Source organism: Antechinus flavipes, chromosome 3, assembly GCF_016432865.1.
Source record: "Antechinus flavipes isolate AdamAnt ecotype Samford, QLD, Australia chromosome 3, AdamAnt_v2, whole genome shotgun sequence".
NCBI lineage: Eukaryota > Metazoa > Chordata > Mammalia > Dasyuromorphia > Dasyuridae > Antechinus > Antechinus flavipes.
In genome coordinates this window covers 343743434-343764209 of record NC_067400.1, presented here as the reverse complement: position 1 = coordinate 343764209, position 20776 = coordinate 343743434, and the positions used below count along the sequence as shown (strand labels likewise).

Genomic DNA, 20776 nt, shown 5'->3' with positions numbered 1-20776 from the left:
AAACAATTATGGATATAGTTATACCACTTAGGAAAATTGAAAATAGAAGCTAACAAGATAGCTTCCATTATTTACAAAATACTAGAGAATCATCCTCTTTGTTTCAGTAGCCAAAGTTTTATGTAATTTTAGTTGTCTTGTCGAGGTTTCATATCTGTATAGTGCTATCATTTCTGAAAGAATTCAGTCTCAGACAATCTGCAAATTAAAGTCATGTTAATGAGATTAACTCACTCAATAGACTGATCAAGCTCTCTAAAGCAGTGGGCAATCCAGCAACCCAAGACAAGAATTTTTCTAGAATAAATGGTCCTTTTTACATCATAATATATATAAATTTTAAAGTTGAAGGAGGACTTTGCTAACATGGGGAGGTCCTAAAGTTTTAGTGGAACTATGCATATCGTTAACCAGAATATATACCCAAAAGCCCATTCCCAGAATATATACAGAAAAGCCCACTCAGCAGGGTATTGATGTAAAGTAATGTTCTTATAACTAGCAAAGGTTCTCCAATGGCAGCCAAGAAAGTCATTTTGTCAAGACACAAGATTTATTGAGGTTTATAGTCTGATGTTCTATTCTATATGCTGTTGGTGCTCCTTTCTTACTAATTGATTTCTTTGTTATATTTTGTTATAATATAATGTAGTGACCTACTGATATGATTACAGAACATGCCTGCCTGATCATTTTTTAGTGAGATCCAAGGTTAATGATTTCTGTGGGGGTTGAGACTTGGGACAGATATGGATTGAGGTTAACATGTAGCTTGATGTCAACTTCAAAAATTAAAAACATTTATTTCAAATATCATAGTTTTCTTTAATCTACTGGATTACCTTGTTACCCATTTGATCTAATAACACATACCTGTGTCTTGTTTTTAATTTGATTTTTTTTTTTTTTGGTAAAACAAGGCAGCTGGAATGAATACATATCATCCTCAGTCCATATGTTGGTACAATTCTTACTGATAGAATAAACTTCCTTTTGATATCATGGGCCCACACTTCCTTCACATATTAAGTAGTGTTTAAAACTTACCTGAATAACTGTCATGAATAAAACTCCTAAGAGGTAGTGTTTACAAGCAATTAATAATCAATTTGTTAATTAGGGTAGCTAATAAGAAATAAATTTATGGTCAGTGGTTTCTCTTGGTAATCAAAATTACCAAGGGAGACTTGGACACACTTTAAATAAAGTGTATACTTTTTGACAGGGTATTCACCTGACAAATAAAACTCAGCCTCCTGAGAATGTGGTTTAATGAGAGCCTCAAGGCATTTAAAGCAGGGAAAGTCATTTCTATCCAGACTTGACTAGTTTTCTTCTTCTTTACGATAACCCTAAAATCGAATTAAAATCAAGAGGATCAATAATAAGGATACATGCATGCCCCAAGGCTGAAGTTGACTTTTTTTTTTTACTGAGTTAAGAAAAGAGTCCTTGTCCTTACTTTTGTTTAAATAATAAACATTAAAATAATAAGCAATAAATAATAAACAAATAAAAATAATAATAAGCAAAAGTAAGACTGTCTAGACACATATATGATTTGGTTCTGGGAAAAGATGACCTTACTCAATTATATACACAGAGACTGACTAACCTTTTCAAAAGTAGGGTCTTTTTTTTTTTTTAAATAACTTTTTATTGATAGAACTCATGCCAGAGTAATTTTTTACAGCATTATTCCTTGCACTCACTTCTGTTCTGATTTTTCCTCTCCCTCCCTGTATCCCCTCCCCCAGATGGCAAGCAGTCCTTTACATGTTGAATAGGTTACAGTATATCCTAGATACAATATATGTGTGTAAAACCGAACAGTTTTCAGAAGTAGGGTCTTAACAAGAATAGTAGGAAACAGATGGATGAGTTACTGAAATAAAATAAAATGTTAATTTTTTTTCATAACTGAAGAATTCTTGAAGTAGAAAAAAAAAGAAAAAAAAAATCTGTCATACTGTGAAGGCAAAAACAAATACCTTAACAAAATCAAACAAAAACATAAAGAAAGAATAGTTACAACAAAATTGAAAGATTTGGGTTTTATATCATAGATAATAAAGAACCACTGAGCTATAATTAAAGGAGAATCATATTCTGTTTTGTCACTTGACAAAATTGGACAAACCACTTATATGATTGGTCATAAGATCATAGCATTTAGAGCAAAAGGGTAATTAACAGATCATCTATTCCAGTCCTCTCCTCCTTAAGCTGAAGAGTAAATCAAGGACCAACAAACTAAGTAATTTGCTTAAAGGAATATAACTCAGAAATAACATGACCCAGTTGCTGTAAATCCAAAATCTGACAAGTTTCCTTTACTCTTAAGTTTGTTAATTCTCATACCCATTGCAATGGCAAACAAACATCCACTTTAAAAAACAGAAAAAGGCAAACCTCTCATATTCACTGTATTTCCTCAATATATTTTATTTATTTCATTAAATATTTTCAATTACATGTAAAAATTAAAATTAGATTTTAAAAAATGAGCTCCAAATCTTCTCTCTTCTTGCTTCCACTCCTCCTCTGTGATTAGGCAAGCAGTTTAAGATAGATTACATATATGAAGTCATGCAAAATATATTTCCATATTAGTCATTTTGTGTTGGAGTCTTTACAAACTGCTAACTCATTAGAGTTGAGAGAGTATTGATCTGATCTTACAAGAAGATGTTTTGGGCCAGAACCTGAAACAAGGTACTAAGTAGAACTAATTAATACAATGCTTGTGTTCACACCTTTACTCATTGGAGTTCACAAGTATGGGAGATTCATAAAGAAAACTTTGTAACTTTGTGAATTGTCGTGATCTTCTTCCCAAATGCAGCCAGGTGATGAAAGTTCAGATCTTTTTTTATCTGCAATATAGCCCGGTTAGCTTAGAGGCCTATCTTTCTGCTTGGTTCCGAGAGCTCTCTCCGAATGTCTTTAAATCCAAAGGTCTGGTCCTTCAGCCTCTGCCTCTGCTTTCTTCAGCCTCCAGACAGCTCCAGTCTTCATGTCATTCCGGTAAATTCTCGACTTGTAGCGTCTTCATTCTCCGAAGAACACTTCTGCCACCAGCCAGCCAAGTGGAAAATATTCTGCCTTGCCTCGGAGAGAGGGCTTCTGGCGTAACTCTACTGAAATCTGACCGAGAGCTTCTGTCTGTTTCTTTTATCCAAGAGGGAGGAATTGTGGGATACGAGAGAGAGGGATTATGGGTTTTCTCCCATAGTGCTCTCTGGCCCAACGAGCTTCAAGGGAGGTGTGAACTCATTGAACTTAGTTCTACTTAGTACCTTGTTTCAGGTTCTGCCCAAAACATCTTCTTGTAAGATTAGATCAACTCTAATTACTTAGCAGTTAGTAAGGATTCCAACATCTCCCCCTTTCTTTTGTTTTAAAACATAGGGGGTTTCTGAGGGGGTACACATAAATCCATCAATATGGGCCAGAACTTTGTAACAGATATACATGGTATACATAAATCCATAGTAATGTAACAACATAAATCGACCTGAAAATTTACAAATGTCCATAAGTCCTAGAAATAGTCCATAAGGAATCCATTGTCCATTAGTTCATGCGCCAGGAATCTAATAATTCCTGTAAGCTCTGAAGTACTGCAAAAAGTCTCATCAACAATTTTTCATCTCAGGGAATCCAGTGATTCTTGCTGGTTTTTCAGGAACTGAAAGCTGAAGATTTTAAAGTTCTTTTGACAGTCTCATTGTTAGCCATCTGATTCCTTTTCCACCTGTGGAAATATAAGCAGATCCTCTTCCCCAAGCAGTTAACCTATCTAATTCTCTTCTATTTACCACTTTTGGGATTTCTCCTCATCATCTGGTAATTACATTGGAGTTGTTTGCATTGGATATTTTCTTGTTGTCTTAAAAGGCCTGTATTCTTCCCAACTGTAATCCTGATTGCTTTTCTGTTGGTTGATGACATCAGAGTTCTGAATTTCTAAAGTCTCTCTGGGTGTAACCTCAGCTGCTATCATGCCCCACCTGTCCTTTGATTGATACTTTGGAGCTGGGCCTTGCCTCTCATTCTTCTGGGTCAATATACATTTAGAAGCCCAGTGAAAGCCTCGGTTACATTTTGGACATGGGGTTTTGGGTTTTCTCTCACCCTGTCTTCTCACTCTATCTCCATATCTACAATGAGCTCTCAAATGTCCAATTTTTCTGCACTGAAAACATCGACGAGTTTCTCTAGAATTCCTCTGCCAAGAAAGTCATTTTGTCAAGACACAAGATTTATTGAGGTTTATAGTCTAATGTTCTATTCTATATGCTGTTGGTGCTCCTTTCTTACTAATTGATTTCTTTGTTATATTTTGTTATAATATAATGTAGTGACCTACTGATATGATTACAGAACATGCCTGCCTGATCATTTTTTAGTGAGATCCAAGGTTAATGATTTCTGTGGGGGTTGAGACTTGGGACAGATATGGATTGAGGTTAACATGTAGCTTGATGTCAACTTCAAAAATTAAAAAACATTTATTTCAAATATCATAGTTTTCTTTAATCTACTGGATTACCTTGTTACCCATTTGATCTAATAACACATACCTGTGTCTTGTTTTTAATTTGATTTTTTTTTTTGGTAAAACAAGGCAGCTGGAATGAATACATATCACCCTCAGTCCATATGTTGGTACAATTCTTACTGATAGAATAAACTTCCTTTTGATATCATGGGCCCACACTTCCTTCACAAATTAAGTAGTGTTTAAAACTTACCTGAATAACTGTCATGAATAAAACTCCTAAGAGGTAGTGTTTACAAGCAATTAATAATCAATTTGTTAATTAGGGTAGCTAATAAGAAATAAATTTATGGTCAGTGGTTTCTCTTGGTAATCAAAATTACCAAGGGAGACTTGGACACACTTTAAATAAAGTGTATACTTTTTGACAGGGTATTCACCTGACAAATAAAACTCAGCCTCCTGAGAATGTGGTTTAATGAGAGCCTCAAGGCATTTAAAGCAGGGAAAGTCATTTCTATCCAGACTTGACTAGTTTTCTTCTTCTTTACGATAACCCTAAAATCGAATTAAAATCAAGAGGATCAATAATAAGGATACATGCATGCCCCAAGGCTGAAGTTGACTTTTTTTTTTTACTGAGTTAAGAAAAGAGTCCTTGTCCTTACTTTTGTTTAAATAATAAACATTAAAATAATAAGCAATAAATAATAAACAAATAAAAATAATAATAAGCAAAAGTAAGACTGTCTAGACACATATATGATTTGGTTCTGGGAAAAGATGACCTTACTCAATTATATACACAGAGACTGACTAACCTTTTCAAAAGTAGGGTCTTTTTTTTTTTAAATAACTTTTTATTGATAGAACTCATGCCAGAGTAATTTTTTACAGCATTATTCCTTGCACTCACTTCTGTTCTGATTTTTCCTCTCCCTCCCTGTATCCCCTCCCCCAGATGGCAAGCAGTCCTTTACATGTTGAATAGGTTACAGTATATCCTAGATACAATATATGTGTGTAAAACCGAACAGTTTTCAGAAGTAGGGTCTTAACAAGAATAGTAGGAAACAGATGGATGAGTTACTGAAATAAAATAAAATGTTAATTTTTTTTCATAACTGAAGAATTCTTGAAGTAGAAAAAAAAAAGAAAAAAAAATCTGTCATACTGTGAAGGCAAAAACAAATACCTTAACAAAATCAAACAAAAACATAAAGAAAGAATAGTTACAACAAAATTGAAAGATTTGGGTTTTATATCATAGATAATAAAGAACCACTGAGCTATAATTAAAGGAGAATCATATTCTGTTTTGTCACTTGACAAAATTGGACAAACCACTTATATGATTGGTCATAAGATCATAGCATTTAGAGCAAAAGGGTAATTAATAGTTCATCTATTCCAGTCCTCCCCTCCTTAAGCTGAAGAGTAAATCAAGGACCAACAAACTAAGTAATTTGCTTAAAGGAATATAACTCAGAAATAACATGACCCAGTTGCTATAAATCCAAAATCTGACAAGTTTCCTTTACTCTTAAGTTTGTTAATTCTCATACCCATTGCAATGGCATACAAACATCCACTTTAAAAAACAGAAAAAGGCAAATCTCTCATATTCACTGTATTTCCTCAATATATTTTATTTATTTCATTAAATATTTTCAATTACATGTAAAAAATTAAAATTAGATTTTAAAAAATGAGCTCCAAATCTTCTCTCTTCTTGCTTCCACTCCTCCTCTGTGATTAGGCAAGCAGTTTAAGATAGATTACATATATGAAGTCATGCAAAATATATTTCCATATTAGTCATTTTGTGTTGGAGTCTTTACAAACTGCTAACTCATTAGAGTTGATAGAGTATTGATCTGATCTTACAAGAAGATGTTTTGGGCCAGAACCTGAAACAAGGTACTAAGTAGAACTAATTAATACAATGCTTGTGTTCACACCTTTACTCATTGGAGTTCACAAGTATGGGAGATTCACAAAGAAAACTTTGTAACTTTGTGAATTCACACCTCCCTCGAAGCTCTTGGGGCCAGAGAGCATTATGGGAGAAACCCATAATCTCTCTTTCGTATCCCACAATTCCTCTCTCTCATATATAAGATACAGACAGAGGCTTTCAGAGGGAATTCAGCCAAATTACATGAAGAGAAGCCACATTCACCTTGTCCATCACAAAGAGACGAAGCAGACCCTTGAAATAAAGGAGCAAGAATCAGATCAATAATCTATCAGCTCTAATGAATTAGCAGTTTGTAAAGATTCCAACAATTTTGGGGAAAAAAAGAAACAAATCAACAAAAGATCAAAAATATAATAAAATAAAATGTGTTTCAATATGCACTCATACTTCCTACTTTTGAGGTAGATGGCATTTTTTATCATAAATCTATTGGGTTTTTCTTGATTATCTTATTGATCCAAATTGCTAAGTAATTCACCACTATTCATTGAACAACATTGCTATTACTATGCAAAATATTCTGATTCTTATCACTTCACTTTGCATGAGTTCATATAAGTCTTCTCAGGGGATTTCTGAAACTATTCTGATCATCATTTCTTATAACAATAATATCCCATCAAAATTATATACTAGAATTTGTTTAGTCATTTTCCAATTGATTAGCATGTCCTCTATCACAGAAAGAATGTCTATAAACGTTTTTGTGCAACTAGGTTCTTTTCTTTTTTTCCCCAGATGTTTTTGGAATACAAACTGATTAGTAGTATTTCTGGGTCAAATAGATCATGGGTATAAGAACATATAGATATAGCACCTTTTTTTTTTTGAAGCAATAAGGGCTAAATGACATGCCCAGGGTTACCTAGCTAGTGTCTGAGGCCAGATTTGAACTCAGGTTCTCCCGACTATGAGAATGGTGCTCTATCCATTGAACTAATGAATTTGTATAATATTATAGAATTTTGAACATAGTTCTGAATGACTTTCCAGAATGATTTAGAATAGCTTACAATACCAACAGAGTATTAGTGTCCCAATTTTTCTACATTTCTATCAACATTTATCATTTTCACTTTCTGCCATTTTGGCCAATCTGATAGATGTGAAATCATACTTCAGAATTGTTTTGATTTGAATTTCTCTAATTAGAAGTGATTTAAAACATTTTTATATGCTACTACAGATAATTTTGATTTCTTTATCTGAAAATTCCCATTTAGGAATCATTTGAGAAATGATTTGTATTCTCATAAATTAGACTCAATTCTTTATAGAGTTCAGAGATGAGACACCAGATACTTGCTATAATTTTTTCTTTATTTCTAAGATTAGCTACACTTATTTTTATTTCTGGAAAAAAAACTTTTTAATGGAATATAATCTTTTATAGCTCCTTTATGTGAGATAATTTATACCAGTCTACCTCTCCCTTTCCTTCTACTCCAGTGCTTTCCTCTTTCTCACCTTTTAATTTAATTTTTTGGAAATTATCCCATAATAATCAAATCACACCATGTTTTATCTAATTGTATTCCTTTTCACTATCTAAAAATGAAAGTTTTCAAGAGTTAAAAGTACCATCTTCCCATATAGGAATATAAACTTCCCATATAGGAATATAAAATATAAATATAAATAAAATATTATTAAATACCTTATGATTTTTCTATCATGTTTACTTCTTTTTTGCTTCTCTTAGTATTCTGTCCGTGTCAAATTTTCTGTTCAATGCTGATCTTTTCATTACGAATATTTGAAAGTCCTATATTTCATTAAATATCCATTTTCCCCCTGAAAGGTTATATTCAATTTTGCTTCTTAAGTTATTCTTAGTTAAAATCCTAGCTCCTTTACTTTTCAAAATGTCGTATCCTAATGCCTTCAAATTTTTAATATGGAATTTGCTAAATTTTATGTAACATTGTGGCTATTTAAGTTGTTTCTTTATGATTTCTAATAGTAATTTCTTTCTGATTTTGGAATTCTAGAATTTGTTTGTACCAAGAGGTGATTGGTAGAATCTTTAAATTTCACGCTCTTTTTTTAAGATATTAGGGCAGGGTTTTTGTTGTTGTTGTTGGTGGTGGTGGTGGTTTTGTTTTTGTTTTGTTTGTTTGTTTGTTTTCATAATTTCTTGTGAGATGTTGCCTCTGCCCTTATTTTTTAAATCATGGCATTCAGGTAGTCTAATTATTTGTATTTATTTATATACTTAATTAAATGTATTTAATTTTGATTTTAAGAAATAAAACAAACATCCAAATCATAGTAGTATTTTTTAAATTTTATCTTTTCTACTTAAAAAAAATAATTCTTGATATCGCATGGAACAATTAGCTTTCACTTACCCAATATTAATTTAGAAAAATTTTTTTTCAGTGCACTTTTTTAACCTATTTTCCCATTCGGCCAATTTTACTTTTTAAGTAGTTTTCTTCAGCAGACTTTTTTGTGCCTCTTTTACCAAGTGGACAATCCTGATTTTGAAATCTTATTTTCTACCATTCTACTATTTTGCCAAACTGTTGACTTGCTTTTAATAAATTTTTTGTATCATTTTCATTTCTTTATGATTTTTTCTTCTCTAATTTTATTTTCAAAATCCTTTTCTAAACTCTTCCAGGAATTCTTGTTGGACTTCTGTCTGAATTACATTTCTCCATTCCCACTCCCTACTCCCTTTAAGGATTTGTTTGTAGCTATTTTAACATTCTTATCTTCTTCTACAGTTGTTCTTTTATCTTCCTTGTCACCATAGTAACTTATTAGGTTCTTTTGTTGCTGCAGCTTTTTAAAAATTTTTTTTTTTGCATTTCCCCACCTATTTCTTGACTTTTATCTTTATATTAAAATTGAATTCTGCTCCCAAACTGGAAGGGGCACTGTCCCAAGATAGTTTTTTCCCTGCTGTTCTCTCCAGAGCTACTTCTGGGGAATTGTAAATTTTTGATGTTTCCAAAGCAGTATGACTATCTTGTTCTCTTCCTTGTATGCCTTAAAGAACTTCCAGTTAATTTCACTGCTTCCACTACTAGGATAATGATGATGATGGTGATAGCTAGTATATTTTATAGAACTTTAAACTTTAAAAATTTTGCAAAGCACTTTAAAATATTATCTTATTTGTTTCTCATAAAATTTCAAATATTGTATTATTTGTACAGATACAGATGGGAAAACTGAGATAAATATGTTAAGAGATAAGGCCAGGATCATCCAGATGGTATGGAAAGTAGGATTCAAACTTAGATTTTCTGATTATAGGTTCAGAATGCTATATACTATACAACCTAACTTTTCTTCAAAAAAGTACCCTTGGCATTAACAGAAATCTGTAAGAGAACTAAGCAAAATTAATTCTTGTAAAAACAAGTGTTCAGAAATTATTCAATTGTTGGAATCCTTACTAACTGCTAAGTAATTAGAGTTGATCTAATCTTACAAGAAGTTGTTTTGGCCAGAACCTGAAACAAGGTACTAAGTAGAACTAATCAAGACAAGGCTTGTGTTCCCACCTTTACTCAAAGTCCACACCTTAAAGCTCTTTGGGCCAGAGAGCACTATGGGAGAAAACCCATAATCCCCTTCTCCCATCGTATGGCTTTCTGGCTGATTGGTCATGTCTGGGTACTGGACTTCTAGGCACTCTCTGGGTGCACCATTGGCTGCCATCATGCCCCAAGTATTTTTTGCCTTGGGCCCTGGGGCTGGGCCCCTCATCCCGTTTCCCTGAATCTGTATCTCTATACCAACATTGAGCTTTCAGATGTCCTACAGAGCTCACTATATTCAGAAAGCCACAAGTAGTTCTGTCCAGGTTCTAGGCATATTGGAGCAAGAGCAGCAGCAACATCTTCAGCTGCTATTGATCCTCCTACTCCAGGAATATTTTGTTGGGCTTGTATCCTTTTTCCCTCTACAATTCTATTATGATTTTTTAATGAAAAAATTTTAAACTGAAGTGAAACTGATACTCTATTTTAATCAACATGTGTCATATACATTGCTCAATTCTATGTCAGATATTTTGATGATAATTAAAGTTTATGGTTTAATAATGCTTTTGTAGTTGTTGATGAACTTTTAATCACATGTAGCAAATCAGGCTTTAATATTTTCTTATACTACTATTCAAAAACTTCACTTCTTTCAACTTCAATATTATGCAAATAATAATGCTCAAAGAATGTCATGCCTCTGAATTTTCCTGTAACCCTATGGGTTTTCTCCCATAGTGCTCTCTGGCCCAAAGAGCTTTAAGGTGTGGACTTTGAGTAAAGGTGGGAACACAAGCCTTGTCTTGATTAGTTCTACTTAGTACCTTGTTTCAGGTTCTGGCCAAAACAACTTCTTGTAAGATTAGATCAACTCTAATTACTTAGCAGTTAGTAAGGATTCCAACATCTCCCCCTTTCTTTTGTTTTAAAACATAGGGGGTTTCTGAGGGGGTACACATAAATCCATCAATATGGGCCAGAACTTTGTAACAGATATACATGGTATACATAAATCCATCAATATGGGAGGCATTATACATAATTTACATGAGCACATAGCAATATAACACAGGCTAGTAGTAATGTAACAAATAACAAGAATCAATCTGAAAATTTACACATGTCCATAAGTCCTAGAAACAGTCCAATAGGATTCCATTGTCCATTAGTTCATGTGCCAGGAATCTAATAATTCTTATGAGCACAATCAGCAACAGAACCACCCGATATTTCTTGGGTCTTCTCCTTTGTTTCAAGGGTCTGCTCCATCTTTCTGCGATGGACAAGGCGAATGCGGCTCGTAGGCACCCATCAATCGCAGAAAGATGGAGTATGGGTTTTCTCCCATAGTGCTCTCTGGCCCAAAGAGCTTTAAGGTGTGGACTTTGAGTAAAGGTGGGAACACAAGCCTTGTCTTGATTAGTTCTACTTAGTACCTTGTTTCAGGTTCTGGCCAAAACAACTTCTTGTAAGATTAGATCAACTCTAATTACTTAGCAGTTAGTAAGGATTCCAACATCTCCCCCTTTCTTTTGTTTTAAAACATAGGGGGTTTCTGAGGGGGTACACATAAATCCATCAATATGGGCCAGAACTTTGTAACAGATATACATGGTATACATAAATCCATCAATATGGGAGGCATTATACATAATTTACATGAGCACATAGCAATATAACACAGGCTAGTAGTAATGTAACAAATAACAAGAATCAATCTGAAAATTTACACATGTCCATAAGTCCTAGAAACAGTCCAATAGGATTCCATTGTCCATTAGTTCATGTGCCAGGAATCTAATAATTCTTATGAGCACAATCAGCAACAGAACCACCCGATATTTCTTGGGTCTTCTCCTTTGTTTCAAGGGTCTGCTCCATCTTTCTGCGATGGACAAGGCGAATGCGGCTCGTAGGCACCCATCTGATTCCTTCTCCACCTGTAGAGATGCAAGCAAATCCTCTCCCCAAGCAGTTAGTCTATCTGGTCCCTTCCATTCACCACTTTCTGGGTCTCTCCACATCACCTGGCGATTATCTAAAGATAGTGGAGCTGCTCGCACTGGACACTGCTCTTCTGGTGGGTTATAAAACCTGTCTGCTGGAGCCAGTGCATCTTTATCAAAGATTAAAAAATTAATGGTATAGAGAACTAAATTTAGAAGTTCTCTAGGGTTACCCGTGGCTCCTCCTTTCTTTTGTTTTTGGAGGAGTGTCTTAATGTCTCTGTTTCTTCTTTCTACTATTGCTTGACCTTGAGGATTGAAGGGTATGCCAGTAGTGTGTAGAATCTTATATTGTGCACAAAAGTGTTCAAAATGTTTGGAGGTATATGCCGGTCCATTATCTGTTTTTATTTCTTGTGGCACACCCATAATTGCGAATGCTTGAATGAGGAATTCAGTGACCACTCGGGCTGTCTCTTTTGCTGCTGGTATGGCAAAAGTGAATCCTGAAAAGGTGTCTACCACAACGTGGATAAAAGACAGACGACCAAAAGATTTATAATGAGTCACATCCATTTGCCAGATTTCATTGGGTCTCAAACCACGAGGGTTCTTCCCTGGAGGCAGTGTAGGAGCGTGGAAGGGAAGGCAAGCTGTACAGCTTTTCACTATGCTCCTAGCTTCTTTTCTCCCATAGTGCTCTCTGGCCCAAAGAGCTTTAAGGTGTGGACTTTGAGTAAAGGTGGGAACACAAGCCTTGTCTTGATTAGTTCTACTTAGTACCTTGTTTCAGGTTCTGGCCAAAACAACTTCTTGTAAGATTAGATCAACTCTAATTACTTAGCAGTTAGTAAGGATTCCAACATTCAATCAAAGAAAAATTTTATTGTGTTTGTAGATTAGCATAAATTGTACTTTCCTTGACTAATAGATTAAGCATTTTAACTTTTTGGAGAGGTAATTAATTCCTTCTAAAAATAATATTTTTAATGTATAAAATATAATATAGTTTATGAGAAAATAAACTAATTATATTGAAATAAAAATGTTTTGTTTTGCTGAGGCAACTGGGGTTAAGTGACTTGCCCAAGATCAAACAGCTAGGAAGTGTTATTAAGTGTCTGAGATCTGATTGGAATTCAGATCCTCCTGACTTCAGGACTGGTGCTCCATCCACTGTACCACCTAGCTGCCCCAGAAGTAATTTTTTTAATCCAAGTTTATGGAATTTTGGAAATTTGTTTAAAGATTTTTTTTGTTTGTTTAAAGAATTCTTAATTGAATATAAATTCTCACATTAAGAATCCTTCCCACCTCTAGATCATTTTCCACTTTATATTATGTCAGCATTCTTGTCTATTTAACTAGTACATAAGTCACTGGTAGGAACTTATGCTTTTTAAAAAATCTATCTTGTTTTGAACAATAGAAAATAAATATCTTATATCCCCTAAATACATTTTAATTGACTAAATATATTTAATTGAAATTACACTTAATTAATTAATTACTTAAAGCTCAGACTGAAACTCAGAAAAGCTCAGATATTAAAGCTAAACTAAGACTGAACTTTGTCTGTTACAATCTTAAACTTTGTAATTATATTAATGGGTTATCTGTTTCAACAACCATATCAAATATTTAGTAGCAATAAGCATCAACATTTTAAGTCCAACATTCCTTCCCCCCCACACACACCCTTACAATCAAAGACAGCCAAGAAGATATATAAAGCAATCCCAGAAAAGTTCTAAGGGATAGAAATCTTTTAATAAAAAGTTAGTACTGATTCTTCCCAAATACTTATTAAATATAAGATGAGGGAAAGCTCTAATTAGAGAAAGGCCAATAGAGATCCCAGCAGTGGCTTATACGGTTGAGCAAAGCACATCTCTCTATGATAGAAGTTCTCACCCTGATTAATACTGGCATCCAGATGGTTATAGGCTACAACTCTGTAATTAACATAGCTGCTCCCAAAATGTTATCCTTTTTCATATAAGTCATTTGTATATAGCTACCATCTGTACATCAAGTAAACATGACTAGTCTATGAACTCTCTCCTCTCCTACAATTAAGTTGTCACTAACTAAATGCTTTCTTGTTCTAACAAAGATAACATTGATGAGACAATTCCATTAGTGAGGGTAAATAAAGAAGTTAAGCACTGTTACTGTCACAACAAGCTGTTTGACTGTTTTCAGAGTTGAAAGACCCAATTTGGGATTCTCTTATTAAGTAAATTTCAGATAATGCTTCTTCTTCCAATCCTCACCCACAGGTAAATTCAGCTACCTCTTCAAAGTGAACAATTACAAAAAAAAAAAAAAAAAAAAAAAAAAAAAAAAAAAAAAAAAAAAAAAAAAAAAACAAATCTGTGTAAAAAACAAAGCCACTGTGGTTATTATTTCATTCACCAACATTTGTTATTCGCTTTCTGAGTACAGAATATTATGGTAGCTGCTATGAAAGATAAAAAGTTTAGATTTGAATGATCTCTGTCTTTATGAACTTTAAGGTCTAGCAGAGAGATAAAACAACTCTAACAACTATAGCAAACAAAAATACACAATAAGGATTGTGACAGGACTGGTGATTTCATGAATTTAGAGAATACTCAAATAAGGAAATTCAATCTAATAATTCAAACTGGCATTATCTATGTAACGTATAATTTGACAGAGCTGCCTTGAATACTGAGAAATTAAGTGACTACCCCAGAGTCATAGGCTATGTCATAAGAAACATTTTTTCTAGTTCCTTAACTGGCTCTCTACCACAATAGCATGTTGCATTTAAAATTTATAATTAATGAGTTTATGGGGAAAGGAGCAATGTAAGGAAGTGATATATGAGGTCTGAGGGGAAACTTATGATCTACAAATTAAAGAAGGCTTCCTGAGAGAATATTTGAGTTGATACCTAAGGGATGAATATTTGAAGAAAGAATTGGAGGACATTCCAAAATTGGAGGACATTCCAACAATTGCATCAGTAAAGAAAGGTATACAAGAAAGGACAGTTTGTGTCTAGGGAGAGAATACTGTTAAATACAACATAAAAAGAGTAAAGAAGAAAGAAAATGATTTTAAAAAGCTGGAAAAATGAATGTGAGGAAGTTTATTATTTATTGAGAAAAGTGATTGTTTGACTATTAGATTGCATGACTGATTTTTTTTTTATCAGTAAGGATTCTAAGAATACAATTACAAATGAATTCACTCAGTCTTTATGTAAAACTATTGCTACTCCTCCAAATTTTCTACTTTGGAACTGATTTTCACATTTTATGTCAGATTCTGTCTGTAGTATAACCTTTAATTTTGCTGTGCTGGTATCCACATTAGGAAAAGAAAATGGTAGTAATCTCTCATTTTAAACAAAAACAGTCATTTGATATTTGAGCCTGTTTGGTAGCAATCTTTCTATCAGTGTAAGTGAACAATTCTCTCAAATAATCCATCTTCTGATTGGTGAAATGTATGGACTATAAGTACAATAACTATTCTATATGACTACTTGTTATAAGCTTAGGTTCATTATTAGGAAGAAAGGTAACCACTTAATGTACTGATTCTGTATCATCTTTGGCCAGAAGACTCAGAATGTTTATAGATGACACCCCAAAAGTCATTGTACACTTTTAGACTATTATATAGAAAGTATTTGGGGACATCCTGCAGATTTAAATGAAATAACAAGCATTTAATGAATTTAAATAATAAACAAAAGCTCTAAGTTAGTTATGGGGGAATAAAGGTTCTAACATTTAAGAACTTGTGTGAGTAGGGCAGCAATTTGTGTGTGTGGGGGGGGGGTTGGTTTTATGAGTACATTCAGAGATAGTATTCTTATTGATAGTATGGGAATCTGTGGAGAACTATCTTTCTTAAATGATTAGAATAATTCTTGGTTATTTTGGTATTTTGTTTTGATTTGTCTTTCTTTCTTTCTTTCTTTCTCCTCCTTCCTTCTTTCTCCTCCTTCCTCCTTCCTCCTTCCTTCTTCCTTCTTCCTTTCTTTCTTCCTTTCTTTCTTCCTTCTTCCTTCCTCCTTCCTCCTTCTTCTTCCTCCTTCCTTCTTCCTCCTTCCTTCTTCCTTTCTTCTTCTTCCTTCTTTCCTTCTTCCTCCTTCCTCCTTCCTCCTTCCTTCTTCTCCTTCCTTTCTTTCTTTCTTTCTTTCTTCCTTCCTTCCTTTCTTTCTTCCTTTCTTTCTTTCTTCCTTTCTTTCGTTTTGTTTGGCTTTTTTTTTTTTTTAACTATTTCTTATGTTTCTTTCTGGTATACCTTAGCAGAACTATATTGGTGAATCTAAAAAGCCAAAGAGTATAATTTGTGAGAAACTCCTTAGAAGTACACCTGGTCATTGAAAAATGAGAATAGGTGTTCAAGACAACAGGTTTTGCTGTATAATAACATGAACATATATAATAAATATTACACACATATATCCATATAAAGATAAAAAGATATATGTGCATTTATAACATCTATTTACATGTGTATATATAAACATATGACTATACAGTTATCTATAGATATAGATATTATTAAAATTCAACATAAATGTCTTATGCAATCTAAAATTTTAGTTGATTTTTGAAATGTGTAGATATTTCTTAAATTTCTTAAACAGTTTTTTCAGTTTCTGAAAAGGTTATGTTTTTAACTCCAATCTTATGATTATATATATATATATATATATATGAGATTTTGATACATTATTGAAAATTTTGATGTGATCATCCCAAAGAAAGACTCGGAGATAGATAAGTAGGTGAAGGTAATTTGCTAAATAAGAGGACTTTCTCTATAAATCAATTCCCCCAACATTTGAAAGGAGGTAACAATAGCACCTATGTCATGGAAGTGTTGTTCAGGTTAAATAAAATACTATTTATAAAGTACTTAGTAGAGTGCCTGAAATAGCAAATGCTTGAATACTGTACCACCCCTTTCCATCTTTCTGAAAATGTCATCTAGAATCTATTATAAATGCAATGCATAATGACAGGATGATCCATTTTGTTAAACTTAAACATTTATCATTCAAATTTGATACAATAAATTTTAAGAAATATAAATAATGAAGTTTTCTAATGACTTTTAAAATTTATACTTCTGTAGTTTTAACTCAAAAAGTTAAAAAGCTCTAAGACTTCGGGGGCAACTTCTACATATCTTTTCAATTTAATAAATTTAACAAACATTTATTAGGCACCCTTTATATGACAGACTGAACCATCTCCAGTCTTCTTGTGTTACATCTTGCCATTGAACTCTGATGACTCTGGAGAAGCAAGATTTAAACCCTTGAAGGAAGTAAGAGAAGCTGAAGGGCAGATGTGAGGAAAGCATGGCAGGCTTGGGGGACAATCGTAGAAAATTCCTAAAGCCATTAGCACCATGTCACAGAACCTGTACAAACAATATTATATCACACTTCATTAAGGGAGAAAGACTAAGCAGAAGAATGATAATGAAAATGACTTTCAGTTTTTGCCTGATTTTGAGTATTTTCTTTAGTTCTGGACTCTACATTTTAGTTAAGAAACTAACCAATTTGGTCTATGGGAGACCGAGATTAATTCCATACCACCCCCAAATATAATACTTCACCTAAACACATGAAGACTTAGAGGGTACTTTTTCACTGATCCCAATATCTAAGGAATATCATTCGCAAAAGAGTAATCTTTTGTCTTTGCATGACCCTTCAAGACTCAGGACAATAACTGAAAGTTCCAGAGAGAAACATATCTGGTAAATGCAAAGAATGGGGGGGGGGGGTAGAAATTAGAATTGTCCTGATCTGTAAAATTTGTTTTTGAAGGGAGAGATTCCTTTGAAATTCTAAATATTGCCAGGTTGAATACTTGTCAGCAGTTTTGTATAAATGACAACATTAAACATTTTAAGGTTAGAGTGAAATGGCCTCTTGGCACCATTCCCTATTTGAGATTCTATGGTTCTATCTCTTGGAGTCTATTAGAACAAAGACATGGTTCTGGTTGAAGTTGGAAAGTGGGATGACTGTATTTAAAATCAGCCAGAGTCAGGAATTTAGGTTAAGGGAAAAATCTTCAATCTTTATTCTCAGTAGAGGTGAGGGGGGATTGCGATAGCAATATGGGCAAGAAGGATTGTGATAGCAATATGGGCAGGAAGGATTGCAATAGCAATATGGGCAGCTGCGACAGGAAGCCAGCTAGCAGAGGGAGATCGGAGCTGAAGGGCCGTCGCAATGGCAATGCGAGCAGCTGTGTCAAGATGCCAGCCAACAGTCTCTCCTTCAGCTTCCCTTTCCACTCCCTTGCCTCCACCCACCAAAAACGTCATTTCCTATACAACACATCAGGACTTGCACAAAAAGTGGGCGGGGGCCATTCTTTCTCCAAGCATATATATTAATAGAATATGGTCCAATTACTATTTAGCCTCATGTGCTTGGGACCTCAGTGCATCAACTCAAGCCTCAGCCTGTTACAGGAAAGGAATGAGAGAGATCATTGCTTCTTACATTTACATAGAAAATAATAAGATATCCAATGATAAATATGAAAGTAAAAGTCTCTTTACTTGGGAAGAAAATAAAGACATAGTGAACAATTTTCTGAGAAATAACTGAAGACCAAAAAAATTTTAACAGGCTAGCACAGATTTACAAAGATCCTTTAGGCGGTGGATATTGAACTGGATTTTAGAACTTTCTATGGATACTTATTGGGTAAAGAGGAAAAAGGAATTCATTCTGGGATAGAGATTTCACATCAACAAAAACATTAAGGCAAAATATAGCAAGTTATGAATTATGGATAGAAAAACATTGATGATTTTTTCTCCTTTAGCTTAAACCATTTTTAATTATAATTCCTATAATCATTTTTTCAATTTTGTAAGAGTAGACATTTTCTCTGAAATTAATCATGATTAAAAATAAGGAGACCAATATGATTCTTCAAGTTCAGCAAACAGAATAGTAGTTCAGCTTCCTACCATAGTCTATGGGTCTTCACCTTTTGTCTTTAAATTGCCAATTAAACTCACTCCCTTAAGTTCGCTAAAACAACAACTATGTAGTAAAATCACTAAAAGAATAAAACCCTGTTATAAAATTTGTTGGGATTTTCCTGTGCAGCTTGGAAATGAATAAAGAGTGTTTATTCTACTAGCTACTAGTTGAGTTCACAACTTGGGCATTGTAGCCCCAGTAACACTCTCTCTATTTTAGAAGTACAAATGCTATTATAAAGTTAAAATGATGGCCATCAGGCAGCTTGTAAAAGAAATCATCCCATGCTCCAGATACATAAATGGAAAACAGAATTGGTTACTTCAAAGCAAGTATTTTCTTTGTTGATCAATGCAAGTTTTAATTACAAAAACAGGAGATATTTAGCATAAAAGGTAAAGATCAATCATTCAAAATATAACATATTCATGTTATAGAAATAGAAAAATATTGGAATCCACATTAAAAATTCACCAGTTCTCAACCTGAAGCATAAATTCTTTTGGAAGCATCCTAAATAGGGTATCTAATCTTCATCAAACTCTAGCTGAGATACTCATTTCTTATTGAGACAATCTAGCAAGTGTGTATGTGTGTGGGTTGGGGGGTGAGGAGGGTGGGGCAGGGGAGGAGTAGGGGTTAAGAAACTTGCCCAGGGTCACACAGCTAACAAATATTAAGTGTCTGAGGACAAAATTGAACTCAGGTCCTCCTAACTTCAAGGACAGTGCTCTATCTACTGTACCATTTAGATGCCTCCAATATAAACATTTTTAATTGTTCAAAAGTTTTTCCTTTTTTCTTCGTCTACTAGTGGGCCAGAATCTACCCTTAAATTTATATATCTTGGTCTAAGGATAGAACTTTTCCCTTTCTCCTTAAAGACCAAATGAGAAAAATCTTATTCCTGTTCTATTGAACAACTCTTCATATAGTTGAAGAAAATGATTCTATTCTCCAGGATAAAGCTAAATATTCCCAGAAACTTTTGTGAATGTTAATATGATATGGTTTGAATTTCTTCACTATTTTGGTCACCTACCTTTAGCCCTCCTTTAAGTTATCAATGGCCTTTTAAGAATGTGATGTTCAATATGAAACACTATATTACAAAAGTGTTCTGATTAGATGAGAAGCCCCTCTCCCACCCCCATATTATGTTCAAAGTAACCAAAGTTAACATTAGTCTGGGATGACATAGGAGACCAATAAAAATATCTAAAAATTGTTACAACATTTTTGCTATGAGTGGGGAATCAGAATCTGGCAGCTATACACATCCCTTAATGATTTTCTAAGTTACAATTTAACTGCCAAATTTGACAATTTCATTTATGTCTATGAGATGGTTTCAATACTTAGAGAATGATGCTTTTATGTCACTTTGTATAATGTTTCAGCTACTGGAAAGCAAACCTAAAGCTTTCCAAGTAATTTTTCACATAATGTACCTCTACACAATATCACTTTTCTTTTCTAATTTTGCCCTCAAGTAAAAATTCAATAACAGATTAGGTTAACAAAGTAAAAATAGGCTTTTTACTGCATTTAAATTTGAGATTAGTGAAAGGGAAAAGATATCACTTATTATTTTTAAATATTTTAATAATTATTTTTCTCCTGTCTTATGTCTTTTCCAGGAAGCAACCTGAATGATGGCCTGTGGCATTCAGTTAGCATCAATGCCAGAAGGAACCGCATTGCTTTGACGCTAGATAATGATGCAGCATCCGCTGCTCATGAAACCACTCGGCTACAAATTTACTCTGGAAATAGCTACTATTTTGGAGGTATGTTACCCAACCTTACCGAAAGAATCCACAGAGGGAGGCA

General features: G+C 33.7%; 1 protein-coding gene across 1 annotated transcript in view; it reads left to right on the top strand.

Moving 5' to 3' along the window:
* CNTNAP5 (contactin associated protein family member 5) overlaps positions 1–20776 on the top strand; it is a 913682-nt gene that overhangs the window by 457682 nt on the left and 435224 nt on the right. The window contains exon 9 of the mRNA XM_051985717.1: positions 20584–20733. Coding sequence (XP_051841677.1) covers positions 20584–20733 — 150 coding nt within the window. The remainder of the gene's footprint in view (positions 1–20583; positions 20734–20776) is intronic.